The 20,065-nt window shown below is 20.0% G+C and overlaps 6 protein-coding genes across 10 annotated transcripts; 3 read left to right on the plus strand and 3 right to left on the minus strand.

The window, feature by feature from the left end:
* Window positions 1-2,507: 2,507 nt before the first annotated feature.
* Window positions 2,508-4,932, minus strand: LOC122718466 (zinc transporter ZIP3-like). The gene is made up of 5 exons (XM_043943513.1): window positions 4,514-4,932; window positions 4,092-4,119; window positions 3,793-4,026; window positions 3,415-3,582; window positions 2,508-3,078 (listed from the first exon to the last, which is right to left on the minus strand). Exons 1-5 carry the CDS (start codon window positions 4,873-4,875, stop codon window positions 2,869-2,871), a joined length of 1,002 nt encoding a protein of 333 aa, XP_043799448.1. The 5' UTR covers window positions 4,876-4,932; the 3' UTR covers window positions 2,508-2,868.
* A 1,429-nt stretch (window positions 4,933-6,361) lies between these two features.
* On the plus strand, window positions 6,362-11,327 carry LOC122718456 (probable ATP-dependent RNA helicase DHX34). The gene is made up of 15 exons (XM_043943500.1): window positions 6,362-7,034; window positions 7,122-7,288; window positions 7,410-7,616; window positions 7,866-7,998; window positions 8,098-8,246; window positions 8,332-8,564; window positions 8,670-8,856; window positions 8,942-9,136; window positions 9,208-9,417; window positions 9,491-9,859; window positions 9,921-10,096; window positions 10,167-10,277; window positions 10,358-10,479; window positions 10,584-10,839; window positions 10,930-11,327. Exons 1-15 carry the CDS (start codon window positions 6,362-6,364, stop codon window positions 11,204-11,206), a joined length of 3,465 nt encoding a protein of 1,154 aa, XP_043799435.1. The 3' UTR covers window positions 11,207-11,327.
* On the minus strand, window positions 8,686-16,215 carry LOC122718458 (pyruvate dehydrogenase E1 component subunit beta, mitochondrial-like). Of its 5 annotated transcripts, none has more exons than XR_006347387.1 (3): window positions 14,235-15,251; window positions 13,542-13,668; window positions 8,686-8,815 (listed from the first exon to the last, which is right to left on the minus strand). XR_006347387.1 is itself a non-coding variant. In XM_043943503.1 (2 exons), the coding sequence occupies exon 2, from the start codon at window positions 15,111-15,113 to the stop codon at window positions 14,112-14,114; it is 1,002 nt and encodes a 333-aa protein (XP_043799438.1). In that variant the 5' UTR covers window positions 15,114-15,117; window positions 15,880-16,215; the 3' UTR covers window positions 14,018-14,111. The 5 variants fall into 5 exon arrangements, 1 of the variants encoding a protein (XP_043799438.1); XR_006347385.1 differs by having other exon boundaries at window positions 14,222-15,251; XR_006347388.1 differs by lacking the exon at window positions 8,686-8,815 and adding an exon at window positions 13,224-13,271.
* LOC122718457 (GPI mannosyltransferase 2) lies at window positions 11,540-13,026 on the minus strand. Its single transcript, XM_043943501.1, has one exon. The coding sequence runs from the start codon at window positions 13,004-13,006 to the stop codon at window positions 11,540-11,542; it is 1,467 nt and encodes a 488-aa protein (XP_043799436.1). The 5' UTR covers window positions 13,007-13,026.
* Window positions 16,216-17,322: 1,107 nt separating the features above from the next.
* On the plus strand, window positions 17,323-18,089 carry LOC122718460 (succinate dehydrogenase assembly factor 4, mitochondrial-like). The gene is made up of 4 exons (XM_043943505.1): window positions 17,323-17,340; window positions 17,443-17,573; window positions 17,633-17,725; window positions 17,800-18,089. The coding sequence occupies exons 2-4, from the start codon at window positions 17,477-17,479 to the stop codon at window positions 17,967-17,969; spliced, it is 360 nt and encodes a 119-aa protein (XP_043799440.1). The 5' UTR covers window positions 17,323-17,340; window positions 17,443-17,476; the 3' UTR covers window positions 17,970-18,089.
* Window positions 18,090-18,335: 246 nt separating this feature from the next.
* On the plus strand, window positions 18,336-19,000 carry LOC122718459. Its single transcript, XM_043943504.1, has 3 exons — window positions 18,336-18,463; window positions 18,522-18,623; window positions 18,711-19,000. Exons 1-3 carry the CDS (start codon window positions 18,343-18,345, stop codon window positions 18,860-18,862), a joined length of 375 nt encoding a protein of 124 aa, XP_043799439.1. The 5' UTR covers window positions 18,336-18,342; the 3' UTR covers window positions 18,863-19,000.
* Window positions 19,001-20,065: the final 1,065 nt, after the last annotated feature.

The following is a 20,065-nucleotide window of genomic DNA, read 5'->3' on the forward strand; positions in this document are numbered from 1 at the left end:
GCGTCGATTGCATCATCCCACATATAACGTAATAATCGTTAATAAATAATTAATTAAAAACAATTTCCGATTAAAATTTATATAAGAAAATTATTTGAGGTCTTATTTGCAAGATGCAAGCTTAAAAGTGTAGAAATTTTTAGTAAAAAACTAGTAATAAAATTAGAGAAAGTCTGGCAGTCGCAAATTTTCGATCCGTAATTCGATCTGTAATAAAGAATTGATTTATTCACGTTTATAACAAAAAAATTCTGAATAAAAATTATACGTGAAAGTAGGGGATAAAGTAACGTTTGAAATGCATACTTTAATATTTACAAATAAATCTTGTAATAATAAAGAATTGGTGAAAAACGCGTTACGCGTCGATTGCATCATCCCACATATAACGTAATAATCATTAATAAATAATTAATTAATAACAATTTCTGGTTAAAATTTATATGAGAAAATTATTTGAGGTCTTTTTTCCAAGATGCAAGCTTAAAAGTGTAGAAATTTTTAGTAAGAAATTAATAAATAATCAATTTTCAATATTGCGTCTTTAAAATGGTGGGGGATATTAGGAGCCGCATAACCAAAGTTAGTGGCACGTATTCTCTGTCCTTTTCGCACAATGTTGCTTTCCTTCTCGATGACGTCACGAATACCTCCTCACACATTCTGTGTTGCTATTAACAAGTCGAAGCTTCTAGCGTCAATCCGCGAGATGGCGTTGATTTCTAAAAAATTTTAAAATTATCTAACTTATCGACAAAGTCAACAATTCCTAAGATGAAAAATATGAACACAGTAATAATTTGATAATGTTTAGTTGTTTGAAAAGTATTATAAACTTGTGTGCAAAAAAGAAATTTTTTTGGAAAAGAAGAAAAAAAAGAAAAATATATATATAAAAAATATATAATATATTGCAATATATATAAAAATACAAAGGTATACATAATATACAATATATAATATAAAAATACAAAAGTACGTTTACATATTTGTAAATATATAATATGCATATAATAAAAATACACAAGTAGTCTATTAAAAAGTATACAATTTCATTTACTACATATATACATATACATTTAGGTACATATAAATGAACAATTAAAACAATTTTAATTGTTTCATTCTTATTCAATTATAAATAATTTATTTATATCTTTATTTATATTTTTTGCATAGATACAATATATACTATAAATATAATATCTTGATTTTAATTTTAAAAATTATAATAATTTTATAGAAAAACAACCAAATCTTCTATATTTTTTTTTGATATTTTTAACAAGAACGATCTAATAAACGAAAGTTTATTTAAAATTTTTTCCTTTAAAAACATTATTTATCAATGTAAGAAGGTGAAATTTCCTAGCTTTGAAATCTTTTATGTGTCTCACGTGGAGAAAACATGATGACTTTAAATTTCTTAATAAAAGATCAAAACGCAAGTTTTTGCGATAATATAGAGAAGCACAACAACGACAGTAAACTTGATCCGATTTGATACCATCGAGTATCAAGAAATCGTGCTTGTCTTTCGTGACAGTAACTCAACTTTTTGTTCGAAGAAACTTTTCTTCGCGTGGAAGAAATCCATATATGTGATGCCTGAAAGATGGAGTTCAATTTATAATAAAATATAATAAAAGAATCTAGGATATCGGCTGATTCGAAATGTCGAACGAAAATGAAATTTTGATGCTATTATTATTAATAAATTACTCGAATTTAGTTTGAAATAATTATTTCAAAACTTTCGACGATTTACTTTTTTGTTTTGTTTCGAATATACATATACATACTATTTACTGTTTGTTCCTTTTTAAATTTAGTTTTCATAAATTTATCAAAGATAAATAGAATTATAATCTAATCTTGAAAATAGAAAAATAATAATGATAATGATAAAATTATATTATATTATATACTAAATTATACAAATTTAATATAATAATTTATAAAGATATATATCGCATCATCAAAATTAAATAAAAATATGATATTATGATATTATGATATTATAATCTTTTCAATAATAAATAATTTTGAGAAATTTTTATCCATTTATTTTATTGATAACATTTTTAGCAATGATATTAATATTAATGACAATATTAATGATATTTATATTAATGACATATTTGTATTAAAGATTATCATGATAAAATTATATTTATTTGATATTATTATTGATATAATTATTTATTACAAGCAGCAATATATTGATATTTATAATTTTTATCTTTTATTCTTTTTTCTTCTGTATTTTATTTTATTTGTGTTCTTAAAATTTTATAGAATTTTGTGTATTGTATTTAATATTTTTAATATTTGATATTTTTAAATTAGATACGAAAATAAAAAAAATATAGAATGAAAATTTATTCAAAAATAAAATTTCTATTCTATAAAATTCTAAATATCATAACAATAAAATTATTCCAGCTATTAATATAGTCATTCATATTTTATTTTTTTCAAACAATAAATTGTAAACGTACAAAAAATAAAAGAAAATTAAAACATTTTATTGATTCTATCGCATTATTCTATTTTTACATTTTCATACAATATTTTAAAAGATATTATTTCCTCATTCTTGGCTCTCTTTTTCGCTTACTCAATTACATTAATCTTCTATGCCTCTCTATCTTTTTTAAATAAATATTTTTTTTCTTTTCCTAATACAATATTCCATGTAGATATGTAACTCGTATACATAAACGAAAATAGATTTTTGACTAAATTTATTCATACAGAAATTCATGTAATTTTTATCTTCTTTTTTAGTTCTTGATTCTCTATTATTAAAGTTCGTTTTTTGATCGATTTATTCTATTGAATTGATTTCAAGTCGAATTTGCAGATTCATGTTCCCACGTAATTATTTAGAAGATAAATAATAATGAAACCAAGAATCATGGAAAAAAGTTGTAGAATACCAGCAGAACGTCGCGGATTTCTATGCCATTTCGCTCTCTCCCTTGGCATGATTTCACTAACAGTCACATACAGCAAAGTTCCACCTGCTAAACCTTGTAGAAGTGGTACAGCTATTTCTGTCCAATCATTTTTCATCTATAAAAATTATGCAAATTATTTTTTTAACTTTTTATTTTCTATTATTTTATTATACAATGTAAAATTATACATAACAAAGCATAATTTTTTAAGTTCTGATCTTCTTGACAAATCTTTATTTGAATTTTTTTAAAAATTGAAACGATTAAACTTAAATTTCAAATCATTTTTTTGATTTTTATTTAATTTTTTATTTAAAATAAATATTTCAAAAATATATATTTTAAAGAAATATCTGAATAAAGTTTAATTAAATATAATAATACAATAAAAATAAATTAAAATTAAAATATATTTTAAAATTATGAAAATTAAAATATATTTCTTACTTACTTTGAATGTTAACATTCCAATCCCTATACCTATCGCGGATCCAACAGAAAATACGAATATCGCTAGTATAAGTCTTAGAAAGGTATTATTAGCACCAGCTAATTCTAATCCTAAACAAAATCCAATAACAAATTTATGAGAAGCAACTGCTCCAACTAATAAGAATACCTGAAATGTAATCAAATTCATAAAAATTATATATCATATTAGCACAATAAATTGATATTAAATATAATAATAAGAATTTTAATTAAGAAAAAGTTTTTCATAAAAATAATATTAAAAACTGGATATTATAATTTAATTTATAATATAGATGCAATAAAAAAAATATTTCTGCTTTATTTATATTAATTAGAAATATTTATCATTGCATACCTCAGACAGAGCTTTCTGCAGACCAATCGCCAGTCCCTCAAGAACGGCATGAATCGTAAGCGCCAATAAAAGTCCCATAAGATTAGTATTGGAATCTATGCATGGTTCTGAATGATTACCATGGCATAAAAAAGTCTCCTCATTGTAATTACTTGGTGCATTCGGCGTATATTGTAACGCTCCGTAATTAGTGCCATTCCAGCTACTACTTATTCCGTTTCTAGCTAGAGTTGTCTAATAAGACGATTTGAAATTAAATTCAATCGCTGATAATCCATATAATCGCGATATAGCCTTACCTGATGCGAATAACTCCGGCATCGATCCCTGCAATTCAGAAATCTATTTTCGTAATTTATAATATTATCTTAATTAATGATTTATGTTAATATTTTAAAATTAAAAAAAAATCAATTTAATTTCCATATAATTATTTATACTATGCATATTAAAATTATATGTTTTCTTTTCTTATCTTCATGAAATCTTTTTTATATTTTTATCTATTACAAATTTATTGTAGATTTATATATCTAAATTTACTTGTTAATTTATATTTACATAATATCAATTATTATTTTAAATATTATTAAATTAAATTCTCTAATAAAATATTTTCAATCCTTTTAATATTTCTTCCTAATTTTTTCCTAATTTTTTATAAGTAATTTTTATTTTTTTATTATATATTTAAAAAAAATTATATATTATAGATATATACACTTCGTTTCTATTGTTCCAAATTCCACTAGTCTCATAACGTGATTGGTGTAATTGCAAAACATGTTCATCACTGCCCCAAAAATAATGAACACATTCATCTATAAAATACAAGAGAAGAAAACCGCAAGAGAAGAGCAATTCTGCATAATTAATCATAGATTCACGAGTTTCTGGTAACATATGTAGAATGGAAGTTGCAAATAAAACGCCACCGCCAAAACACAAAATACAAGAAAGCAAGAGCTTTTGTTGAAGATATCGTATACGTGAAACAAAACACGCCGGTGCAACACCAACGACAAAACTACCGATGCCAATGATAATCATCGACACGAATTTCGCCTGGACCACAGTGATCATTTTCTAGACAACAAGGTATATTCACTATCGGTTGACACTGGAAGCAACACTCATCGAATGATTAACTATCTAGTAAGCGTGATAAAGCTAATCAACTCGATATACAAATACAATCACGAGTTTCTCTTTTGAAAATTGATTATCAGAGAAATTCGATTTGTACTTATAAAAATAGCCATAATTACATTATTATCTGCCAATACATTATTATCTGTCATTAAGTACATACATGATTGTTAATCAAAATTTAACGGTTGTCAATGATAAATATTTAAAAATATGTAATAATATATCAAAATACGCAAACTAATACTGAAAGCGAAGGTGGAGATAGCATCGATATATTTTTATTTGATATCAATAATTTGTATATTTTTGTATATTTTTTTCAAAATTGCTTTCTTACAATTTTTTGTATTAAAAAAAAAGTTACTGTATTATTTCGTATACATATATTTTATATTTAATAAATGTTAAAATATTATTTTTTAATTACTATTTTATATTATAATATTTTAGATTATAAATAACAATATATATATTATAATATCGAGATTCAAAAATTCTTGACTTTGAATTTTATTTATTTTTCTATATCCTTATAACAATAAATATATATATAAACATTTACATTTGCAACGATATTTTCTTTTATTTTTTTTATATTTTAAAATAAAAATTTATATTTTTTCTTAAAAAATTTTTAAATAAATTTTTCTAAAATTTTAATTTATTTTAAATAAAACTTGAATATGCATATCTTTTTCGTTGTATAAATGTTACAATTATGATATTATATAATTGTTTGCATAATTAAAGTATTGATATTATGAAAATTTAAAAATTTTTAAAATTAATTTTTCAAATCTATAAAAAAAATATTTAAATTATATATCATTTATGTATACATACTTATATGTTTATAATTTTTTAAAAATATATATAAAAATTATTATGAATTATTATGAATTAAAATAATTTATGAATTATATTATATTAAGATAATTAACGAATGACATATTAATACTGATCTTATTAATAATTAAATTTTAACTATTTTTTAAAATTTATTACTAATTATGTTGCTTAATTATTATTAATAAGAACAAGTGAATATAGTCAGTGTAATGGAAAAACAAGTAGCTTTAAAGAAAATTAAATAAAAATTTGATAAATCATAATAAAATATAAATATATTAATTCAAATAAATTTCGTTTATAAAATAAAATAATATATGAATTAAAATTAAAAAGTGTTTTTTAAAAAAATTATACTGTATTTATTAATATAAAACTTAAAGGTTATGTTAAAACAATATATTCAAATATTTTATATTATAAAAAAATTTAAACATTCGTATAATTTATATCTATATTTTAAAAATTGTAATAAATAAGAAGTTTAATATTGAATATGATAAAATGTTATATTTTTATGATTATATTATATAAAACAATAAAATAAAATATTTTTTTTAATTAAAATATGAATTCACGATATGAACTTGATAATAAATTTAAGCATAAATATAATAATGAACGAAAATATGATCTAAAATTTACAAATAGTACGAATTATGATAAAAAAGATACTATAAATAAAAAAAATAATGGTTCTCAAGAAATTTCTAATAAAAATTACAAAGACTTTTATTTCAGTAAACATAAACATGAATTGAATAAAGTATTCTCAGGAAATTTAAATATAATCCAAGATATTGATGATTTTTGGAAATTTGTTAATAAATATGAAATTGTACAAAAAAAATTAAAAATTTCTGATATTTCATCTAAGTTTTTATTAAATACCATTGGTGTACCAGAATTATACCATAAATTACATTGTATAAATTTTAAATTGAGTTATAATTTTAATGAATTGTTTACACATGTATTATCAATTGAAACATTAACAGAAAAATGCTTATTAAAATTTCAAACTATAATCATTTTATATTTAGACTTCAAACAAAAAGAAAAATTTATTAAATTAAAAAAACTTAGGGATTCACAGGCAAATTTACCAGTTTATCAATATAAACATGAAATTATTCAAAGTATAAAACAAGAACGGGTAGTTATAATTGCTGGTGATACTGGTTGTGGAAAATCTACTCAAGTACCTCAATATTTATACTCAGCAGGTTTTCAAAAAATTGGTATATATAATAAGAAAAAAAATGTTATATTTAAGATTAAAAATATTATAATATTAAATAAATTCTTTCTTGATAATGAATTTTTAGCTTGTACACAACCAAGACGAATAGCTTGTATATCTTTAGCAAAACGTGTTGCTTTTGAGACATTAACAGAAAATTATAATGATGTTGGTTACCAAATTCGTTTTGAAAAACAAAAAAATCAAAATACCAAAATTACTTTTATAACAGAAGGTCTTTTGTTAAGACAGGTAAAAATAAAAAATGTAATAAATATCTAATAATATATTTTATGTAATTATAGAAATTAATCATGAATTAAATATAATAGTACTAGAATTTTAATATTAATATATTCTATATTTCCTTTAGTTATCTGGAGAATTTGAATTGTTATTTTATGATGTAATTGTTTTGGATGAAGTGCATGAACGTCACTTACATGGAGATTTTCTTCTTGGCATTATGAAATGCATTATTAATCAAAGATATGATTTAAAATTAATTCTTATGTCTGCAACTATAAATATTGAACTTTTTAGTAATTATTTTGCCAAAGAAAATGTTAAAATAATACAGGTACATTTAATCATTTAAATCATATTATAAAAAATTATATTTTATTATATTATATTATATATAAAATCATATTATCATATATCATATTATAAAAAGTTATATCTATATTTATCTAATTGATAATATTATATAATTATATAAATTATAAATATATAATAAATATATTATTCTATAAATATATATTTAATTCTAAAGAAACTATTATTATAAAAATAAACTAAAAATATATTATAAAAATAAATAATTTAGGTTCCTGGAAGATTATATCCTATTCAATTACTATACAAACCTATTATTATAGAAGATATTCGATATAAAAATGATAGATTTAATCCAAGTCCTTATATACAAATAATGCAAATGATTGATCAAAAATATTCAGGTAAAAAATTTTAATTCAAAAACTTTTATAAAAAATTTTAATTCAAAAACTTTTATAAAAAATTTCAATTATATTTCCATTATAATAATAAATTTTCAGCTGATGAAAAAGGAGATTTATTAATATTTTTAAGTGGAATGAGTGAAATTAATACAGTTGTAGATGCAGCAAAAGAATATAGTCAAAAAAAGAATAATTGGATTATTTTACCACTTCATAGTACTCTAGCTATTAATGAACAAGATAAAGTACCTTTTTTAAAATACTTTTTAAAAAATCAAATTTAATAATCTTAATATAATTGATATTTTTTATATATTTTTCTTTTTGAAGGTTTTTGATTATGCTCCTGAAGGAATAAGAAAATGTATTGTATCTACTAACATTGCTGAAACTTCTATTACTATAGATGGAATTAGATTTGTTGCTGACAGTGGAAAAGTAAAGGAAATGAGTTATAATCCATCATGCAAAATGCAACAACTTAAAGAATTTTGGATTAGCAAAGCTAGTGCAGAACAAAGGAAAGGAAGAGCTGGTAGAACTGGACCTGGAGTATGTTATAGGTATTATAATAAATTATAGTATATAGTTTATAATGATTTTATCATTAAATGTGTTTTATCATTAAATTTTATCATTAAATTGAATTTCAAACAATTTCTTTACAGATTATATTCTGAAACAGAATATTTGAATTTAGAAAAATATTCAACTCCAGAATTACAACGTGTACCTCTAGATTCTTTACTTTTACAAATGATTGCAATGGGACTTCCAGATGCACGAAAATTTCCATTTATAGAACCACCCTCACCTGAAAGCATAGAAAATTCTATAATATCTTTAAAAGAACATGTTAATATATTTATATAAATAATAATTAATAGAACATTAACAAAACAATATAAATTAAATAAATAATAATATCTTTAATTTACAGGGCGCATTAACAGATAATGAAAAAATAACATGTATTGGAAGAACACTCGCACGTTTACCAGTTGATATAACGATAGGAAAAATGTTAATAATGGGTTCTATTTTTCATCAAGTAGAACCAGTTTTATCATTAGCTGCTGCCTTGAGCATACAAACACCATTTACAAATAAAGCATATAGAGATTCAGAATGTGAGGTAATAAATTGTAATTTTATATAAATTTTTTTCTTGTATTAAATTTCATATATTAAATAAAAATTTTGAAGACATCTAGAAAAAAATTGGAATCTGATCATGGTGATCCAATAACATTACTAAATGCATTTAGAGAATGGTTAGAAATAAAACAACAGAGTTCTCAAGAATCTAGATCTACAAAAAATAATAGTAAAAAATGGTGTAAAAGAAGAGGTTTAGAGGAACAAAGATTTTACGAAATGACGAAATTAAGAGCTCAATTTAAAGAATTACTTCAAGTAAATTATAGATTTTTAATTTATTATATTTAAAATTTATTTATATAATTCTTATATTATATGTAATTAACAGGATTGTGGATTATTAAGAAATTTTTCGGAATCAAATTCTTCTATGTCTAGTGCAGAACGTGCAATAAGACATGGGGAACTTAAACTTTTAAAATCCTTAAAACGAATTTATAAACAAAATGAACCTAGAAAAAGAAAACAATTAAAGCTAGAATCTTTTGATATACAATTAGAAGATAATGATCATGAAGATGGTGAAATTGATATAAAAGATATCGAATTTCGAATGAAAAATGATTCAAATCAAGTACAAAATTTATTAACAGCAAGTACTGCATGTAATTATAAAGATTTAACTATGTTGAAATTAATATTATGCAGTGGTTTATATCCACAATTTGCAGTTGCTGATGAATTTAATTATTGTAAGGTAATATTGTATACATATAAAATAAATTCATTATTTCCGTATAAATAATATAATTTTACAGACAACGAATGAACAATTATTTCACACAAAAGCGAAACCATACATTGCTTTACATCCAATAAGTTTCTTTGGACATCATCCTCAGGTATTACAATTAGAAGAAGTTGATGTTGTATCAATACCAGGTTTTAAAAATAAAACTCCTGTTAGTCCAAAACATACAATATTAACATATTTGTAAGCTCTTAATATTTTAAAATAATGCAACGAAATTTATACTTTAATTAATGATATATTAACTTAATAGATCTCTTTTGGAAACTACAAAACCTTATTTAGTGAATACACTTAGAATGCCAGCTGCACAAACATTACTTCTATTCGCACGTGAAATCGACACAAATAGTACATTTTCAATGTATGCATATAATATATATTACAATATACTATATAACAAAATTTTAAAAAATGTTATTAATATATTCTTGTTTTTTATAGAATAGTATGTGATTCGTGGTTAGAATTAAAATTTCCTATACCTGATACTGGTCAAATTTTACTAATGAAAGCTACCAAATTACGACATAAATGGGATTTTTTATTAAATCAACGATTACAAGGTATAATAAAATATGTAAAAAATATTTATTTAAAATCTAACATATACTTTTTCTCATAATTTTAATATATGATATAATAACAAATTTAATAATATTTTTTATAGATTCAAATATTGGTAATGATATACAAGATCTTAGTGAATTTGAGGATATACTTATTCAAAAACTAATTGAATATATGCATACTACTGTTCCATATACACTAAAACGACTTTTACCAGCTGATCTTAAAATAATATATGTGGGAAATGGTAAAAATAATATATTGGTAGATCCAAATCCTTTTCAATCAGATTTTGTAATAACTCCTAATTCAGTAAAAGGAGGAATTCGTGTATCAAATATTATTACATATAATTGGTAACATAACAATATATTTTATTTTTATATCAAAGTATATATAACACAATATTATATGTTATAAAATAAAAATATAATTTTTCTTTTTAGTATACGAGAAACTGAATGGAGTGAACAACTTTCCATACAAATTTTAAAAACAGAATGGCATTGTCAAAATTGTAACATGCAAGCAATTTTAACAAGCATAGAAAAATTACAACATCAATATTCTTGCATTAAAACAAATATAAAAGATGTTAAAAAACATTGTGACAATATCAAACATAAATCTAATGCACAAGCATATGAATGTCCTAATTGTCTACAAACATTGTACTTGACACCAATTGAGATTCTTAAACACAAAAAATCTCACGTTAAATAAATTTAAATTAATACTAAATTAAGTAATTTTATTCCAAATTTTTATATAAAATTTATTTTATAACTTATAATATAAATTATTTATATTTTTTATTATTTCAAATTTTTAAAGTTACAATATAATAATTAATAAAATATAATCATAATAATTATATATTTAATAATACAATAATTTATATTAAATTATAAAATTATAATTGGAACAATGTTTTTTGTACAATAATGTTACATTTTTTGTATATACAATCATATATTATAAGATGCTTATATTTAAAAAAATTGATAAAATTGTATATTAACTATAAAATCTTTATAATATATGTATACATTTAAATTATGTCCATGGTAAAAAATTTGAAAACATGAAACATCCTAAAATTGTATATCCTAAGAAATAAGAAAATATAAGTTTTTCTCTTAAAGTATATTTCTTTTTTAATAAAAGAAATATATTCCATTTAGAAAATTTATTTTCTTTATTATTATATATATTATTATCATCATTATCATCAAATGTATTATATATTGATAAAGCACAATACCAATATATTAATGGACTTGCTGAGCTTATTAAACGGGTACTTACTTGAATATGTACAAATAGAATACAAAAAATTGTTAGAAATAAACCATGAATAATAAATACTAACATTTTAATCGGATATTGTTTTTTTTCAATTTTTATATTATATTCAATATTTTTAATAAATCCTAATGTATAAAAATACTTTTTGTGTTCAAAAAAAAATTCTTTTATACATTTAATCATGATATACAATATTGGAAATGCTAAAATAAAATTTGGTATTTGTTTTATCTCATAATAATTCAAAAATCCTATATTCCAATATTTTTTTTGTACATAAGAATATGCAAGTGGAACTTTAAAGTAACACCATTCATTATTATTACCAGGTAATACTAAATTATTTATTATACTGAAATTAACAATATGTTCAGGAATAAATATTTGATTAGGAATACAAAACATAACATAATTATATATTTGTAACAAAATAAATGGAATTATTGATATAATAATTGTATTAAATATTAAGCAAAAATTTTTTAAAATAATTATTTTAAAAATAAATTGATAAAATATTTTAAATGAAAAATTTGTATCTTTTATCGTATAATTATAAAATAATTTTTTCAATTGATAATATATAGGAAAGCCAACATTAACCATACCATTTGATCTTGTAAGAATGGACAAACCTATTGGAATTGATACATATGGATCTAATTTAATGGATCTTAACATACTGGAAAATGTTAAATATGCAAATAAAGATTCTGAATAAACAGCTGAAAAAAATATAGTAGCTGGATTTATACAATATAATATTGCTGCTATATAAGCTACATTTGTTGTCTTTAATATTATTTTACTAAGATCATAAAATATAACAGCAGACTTTACAAAACATATAATATTAATTAATACAGCTGCAATAAGGATAGAACTATGAACATTTAATTTAAAAAATATTTTTCTTATGGAAACAGAAGTAATTCGAATTAACATAGGATACAATGGATAAAAAGCCAAAGTGTTTTCATATGTATAACCATATTTTGCAATATGCAAAAAATATTGACCATCCCATCGTGTAAGTCCATTAAATAAAAATATAATTATATTGTCATATGATGAAATTTGTTCAGAATTATCAATAGGACTTTTAAATGCATCTGCATTATGATCAGGAAATAAAAAATTAAAAATAAATTGTAAATTTAAAACTATTATCCTACTAATAATTGCAAACCAAAAAATTTTTTTCCGTTCATTCATTCTATTATATTATATAATAATATTTTGATTTAATATTATATTGATTATATTTATTCTATTAAAATTTAATAATTAATCATTTCAATTTTAAATTTAGTTTAAGTTTTTCTCCAATTACTAATATAAATTAAGATTTAAAATATTATTATACATATATATATATATATATNTATATATATATATATGTATAATAGAAAAAATATATTTTATCCATGTAAAATAATCTTTCTTCAATTTATAACTATTCTTTTATAAGAATATGTAGCTGAAACAAATTTAAATAATATTATGTTATTTATCATGTTATATCATATATTAATTTTCTATATTAATTCTATATTAATATAAAAAACTATATTATTTTTAATATTATATTTTATATTATTTTGAATTATATTATATGTAATATAAATTACTCATATAATTCATTTTAAAAAAAGAAAACTTGTCGCTTATCAAATATAATAATTAAACTTTTAAGTAAAATTTTTTTTTTAATTATAATATTACAATGTCATAATATTATATTACCTACCTAAATATCAAATAATGAAATGAATTCCATTTGCACAAAACTCTACATATTCAACAAAATATTTCAAGAAAATGAAATATTTTAAAATTTTTAAATTTCCAGCAATACAGCATCAAACTTGAACATTCTGAAACATACACATTAATTTTTAAGTATATATAATTTTTAAATAATAATCTATAATTTAAAAAGGATTTTAAGATTTAATTAAATAATGTAAAAATTCATTTAATATCCATATCCTAATTAAAAATAATATAAATTATTAATATAATATAATTAAGTATATCTTCTAAATTTATATATAAACCTATAAAAATATGAATTTATTCTGCAAATTCAATATTTTGAATATGTAATATATCTTCGAATTATTTTTAAATTATTATTTTAACCATATTTTATATCATAGAAAATAAATTCAATGATTTATAATAAATAAATTTTTATTCTCAAAAAAGATTAATAAAGTTACATTTTTGTTACTATAAAATTTTTTAGCAATAAATTCTATTCTATAATTTTTATTCTCGAAGTTATGAATTAATTAAATTAATTAAATTAATAAAGTTATATTTTTGCTACACCGCAAAGTTTTTTAGCAAAATCTACAATATGATGGTCTTTTGGTAAACTTTCATATTCAAGATTTTCTGCATATGGTGTAGGTACATCAATACCCGTGCAACGTACAGCTGGTGCATCAAGTTGAAAAAATACTGGATTTTCCATAACTCGTGCCACAATTTCAGCACCTATTCCACATGTAGGCCATCCTAATTCAATAGTCATAAGTCTATGAGTTTTTGAAATAGATTGAAAAAGTGTATCCCAATCTAATGGTCTAAGAGAACGTAAATTAACCACTTCTGCTTCTATTCCTTCTCCTGCCAGAAGTTCTGCTGCTTTCAATGTATGCACACCAGCTAAACCATGTGTAGCTAAAGTAATATGTTTACCAGGTTTTTCAATTTTAGCTTTACCAATAGGTATGGTAAAATCTTTATCCATAGCTTCATCTGATGTAGGAAATTTAATATGATAAATCATTTCACTTTCTAACATTACAACTGGGTCAGGATCTCGAATAGCAGCTTTAAAACAACCTCTATAATCATCACAAGTTGTTGGAGACATAACTTTCAAGCCAGGTATATGTGTGTATGATGCTACAAAACATTGGGAATGTTGTGCTGCTACACCTTTAGCATTACCATTTGCACCACGAAAAACAATGGGTACAGAAAATTTTCCTCCAGTCATATAGAAATTTTTAGCAGCACCATTTACAATTCGATCAAAAGCTTGCATTGAAAAATTAAATGTCATAAATTCGCATATTGGTCTTAAACCAGCAAGTGCTGCTCCAATAGCTAAACCACAAAATCCAGCTTCTGTTATAGGAGTATCAATTACTCTTTTGTCACCATATTTTTTCCAAAGACCTTTTGTTATTTTGTAAGCACCATCATATTGTGCAACTTCTTCTCCTAAAATAAATACTCTTGGATCTCGTGCTAATTCTTCATCAATAGCTGAATTTAATGCTTCTCTTATAGTCATTATCTTCATAGATCTATGGTTTTGTTTTTGAAGAATATATGATATATTTAATAATGCAGTGTTCTTTAAAGAGCATATAAAATGCATTTTAAATTTCAAAAATATAAATATGTATATAATAAAGATATGTATAATAAATATATATATTATAAATTGTATATAAATTTTATTAAATATAAAATTATTAAACTAGAACAAAAATCTAGTTTCTCTCTTTTTTCATATATTTAAAATATCATGTGTATATATAAAAAATTATATTAATCATTAATTTTTTGGTTAATAGAATGAAAAATTTTAAATAATTTTTAAGTGTAATTTATTATTTAGAGATATATTTTTTTTGTTCAATAATTATATTAATCAGAATTATATAAAATTTATTAATTTTAATGGATTTTTCTATAATTTAATTTCATTTGTTTAAAAAAAGATTATAATTTGAAAAATTTTAATATTTAAATACGTAGGTTAATACACTTATAAGACTTCTTCAAATAAAAAAGTTTTTAAATTTAATTAAATTTGAATTATATATAATATTGCACAAATTTTTTGTTAATAAATATTACTTTAAGTAATGTATATAAAATTAATACAATAAACCATATATTACAATATATACAAAATTTTCCCATGGCCTACTCGAAAAATTATTACTTTTTTTATACTTTACTAAATTATAACATATTTGAAAAACTTAATAAATATATATTATGTTTAAAATATTTTTATTAATATTTTTAATATTATTAATCATAATTAATTAGTTTACCTTTTATAGAGAAGAATATCAATCACATTTTATTAATTTATAATTAAGTTAAACTACTTTATATTAAAATGTTATCGAATATATTATATCGATTTATATTAAGATATCGATTTTCATTTGCTGGTAACGATTCGCTTATATTAATGTTTAATATATATAGTTTATATTATAAAATTTTAGAAATATATATATAATTTAAGGAAACAAATTCACACAGATAAACAAAACAAATTATGTAATTTAGATATTGTAACTCTGGTAATAAGTGAAAACTGTTAATCAAGAATGATTGTATTAAAGTATATTACGTAAAACATATTTGTGCTCATAAATACTAATTGGTAAGCAGTGTTATTTTCATTGTTATATAAAATTTTACAAAAAAGAGATAAATATTCTTAATTTTAAATTAATTTATTTTTTTTAATATATATATAATAAAATACATATTGTGAATATTTATAAATTTTATTTTAAAAATTATTTGTCGAATTGAATTTATTTTTTTTTATTTTAATTTAAAAAATTTGACATATTCGAATAATAGTTTATCTTATGTAAAAAATTTATAATATTCCAGAATTATAAATTCTATTTCTTCTAAATTTTAATCACATAATTTTATTGATTTGTTTTGTTAAAAGATTACAATAAGCTATTCTAGATTTACAATAAAAAAATTTAATGTTTATTACTTTTATTTTTAATACATTAATACATTATCTAATATATTCAATTATATTATATATTAAAAATTAAATTAATCAATAAAATTAACAATTTGTATTTAAATTATATATTTATAGTATAAATTTAAAGAAAAATTTTTTTTTATTTGGTTATTAACGATAATACTTCATCGGTATATTAATATATAGTTTTTACTATTTATACTATACTTATAAAATATTAATTTTAGTTCTTTTATAATTTATTACATATTACATATATTTTTATTTATTTTTTGAGCATTGAATGTATATATATGGAGGATGTTAAGAATCGTTAAAATATTTTTGGAAAATTGATTTTCCAAAAAATAGACACATATAAATAATAAATTTAATTTTACTAAATGAATTATAATATTAGGAAGAGTAAAAAATTAGTTTATCAATATTGAATTATAAGTTGTAATTGCTAAAATTTTAATGTAATATATTGTATTAAATTGTACATATTGTTACATTAATAATTTAATAACATATAATTCAAGATATTAAAAAATATGTATTTAAAATATGATATATTAATACATTATTTTATATTTTTCATTTTATTTATATTTCATTTTATATTTCATTTTGGGAAATTAAATATTCTAAAATTAAATTTGAAATATTAATTTTAAAAATAAATCTCAATGTTTTTATCAACTTTTATATTTGATATCTAAAATTATTCTTTCAATTGTGGTACGAGTTTTTAATATCTATCTGTACAAAGTGAAGAATATATTATGTATGTTAACAATTGTACAATAATAATTATTATTACACAATTATATTAATAATTAAAATTCGATTAATTTCTAATAAAAATTTGTTATATATTCTTATATAGTTTTAATATGGTATAATTTTGTTTTAATCGCATAATGAATAAGGTTATGTTTACTACAAATATCATAATTTCTAAATTGCTAAAAATAAATCATGAAACTATAAAATTTTCAAATAAATTTCTACATATACGTAAGTATTTGCAAAATTAAATACGATATAAAACGATAATATAATAATTTTATTTCCAGGATTTCAATTTCTTTTTTCAAAAAAAAATGAAACGATTGAAAGTCCGAGAATGCGTGAATTTAGAAAAAAATTAAGAGAACGTACACCTATAGGTAATTTTATTCTCTTTAAAAATTTTTTATAATAATATAATGAATAAAATAAATATATTTAATATGTAACTCAGAAAAATTAGAAGAACTCGAAGAAGGTAAACATCCTTATCAAGAAAAAGAACCATTAAAACCATTTCCAAATAATATGAATCCAAAAACAGGTGAGATAGGAGGACCACGTGGACCAGAACCAACACGATATGGTGATTGGGAAAGAAAAGGTCGAGTGACAGATTTCTAGTGATATTTTAATGCAATATTATATGAATATAATAGTATATCTTATATAGGATGTGCAATTAAAATATGTAATTAAAATATGTTTTAGTAATAAAAATTTCATTATATTTAAAAAATATAATTAAATAATAAATTTTATTTGAATAAAATATTTTTATATATAAAAATATTTTTTATTATTAAGGAATCATTTTCTATATTATTTAATTTTTTATTTTAAAATAATAAATTATAATAAAAAAAATAAATATAAAACATTTGACAATTTACAAAAAATATATATACAGATCATATATGTAAAAAATATTTTTTCAAAAGCATAACAAAAGAATACTAAAATTAATAAATTAATCATTTCAACAAAATATACAAATATGGATATTTTGAAACTAAAAGTCTCTTTGAGAGGTTTTTACGTTAATATCAGAATGCTTGATTTTATAAATAAAATTTCTATAAAATCATTAATGTATAAATCTAAAGCATTTTCAACAGGTATGTAATATATAAATTTTAATTTGTAAAATATTGAATATTTCTTCATTATACGTAGGTTTTTTATTGCGAGTTAAAGAACCAGATGCAAAATTAGAGAAAAAAGAATCAATAAGAATGAAACAGTTTCATAAAAAATTAAAATTGCAACCTATACCTAGTAAGTACAGCATATATATGTAAATATGAAATAATTTTTATGAAATTAAGATTACCATAAATTATTAAATACAATTGATATAAAAAGATATAATAATAGGAATACCACCAAAAGAACGTTTTGTGGACTTGGTTTTAGTAGAAACTGATCCAAATAATGGAGAATTAATAACAAATAATGAAAAAGATCCAACGAAGTGGGGAGACTGGCAGAACGGTGGACGGGTGAGCGACTTCTGATCTAAAACCTTACATCTTCATTTGAAGATATAAATATAAAAAAATACAAAAACATAATCTCAATTCATTAAAATTTATAAAATTTATTATTCTATTTTTATAAATCTTATTTGTTAATTATATTTCTATTCTTCAATGTATTTTTAAAAAAATAATCTAGATCAAATTTTGAAATAATTAGTAGTAAATGAAATAGTTTATTTTCTCTGACAATTCTAAAATTTTTTATTGTATAAATAAATAATAAATAAATTGAAATTATAAATAAATAGTAAAATATTAATAATAAAAAGAAATTAAAAATTGAAACAATTAAAAATACTTAATTATTATTATATATAATATTAATATATTATATATTATAATATATTATTAATTATATTACATTCATTATATTATTTAGTATAATATTACATATATTATATATATATATATATATTATATAATTATTATATATTCTATATCGTTAAAATATAACTGCACAAAAATGTGAAAATTCAAATTTATAAGTATCCTTTTAAAATAAAAATTATCATTGATAAATTATTTTAATTAATACAATTATCTAAAAATATTTTTCGTTTTCATAAATAGAAATTATGATAAAAAAAATCGTGATAAAAAGAAATAATAAAAAAATATATAAACAAAGTTTTAAAACATTTCTATTCAAAAATTTTTAACTAAAATGTGCTAAATAACATATGATTAAATTATCAATTTTTTTATATTTCAATGATAAAATAAAATAGATACAATATTATTTTTATTTAATTTATAATAATATTTAATATTATTTAATATTATTATAAAATAATAATTATAATAAATATATATTTAATTAATATAATTTTTTTTTTCATTATTCATTTATATTTCTTAATAAGAACAATCAATTTTAATTATAATTAATATAATAAAATTGTATTTTTAATTTTAATAAATGCAATATCTTTTTTTATATAAATTAACAATTTTTTTAAATCGATAAGCAGAGTTTCAAATAAATTAGTTATGTTATCTTCATGTAGAATATTTTATTGCTGAGCGAGAGTTTTTGTGCATTTTTATGCTATAAAAAATTATTTTCATCTTTAAATATATATACAATTTAGTAATATTATTCATTGAAGCTATTAAATCAATATCATAAAAAAAATTATGAATAATAATTATTAAATATTTTTTTTATATTAAAATTCT

Source organism: Apis laboriosa, unplaced genomic scaffold, assembly GCF_014066325.1.
Source record: "Apis laboriosa isolate Shangri-la unplaced genomic scaffold, ASM1406632v1 scaffold645_cov152, whole genome shotgun sequence".
In the NCBI taxonomy this organism is placed as follows: domain Eukaryota; kingdom Metazoa; phylum Arthropoda; class Insecta; order Hymenoptera; family Apidae; genus Apis; species Apis laboriosa.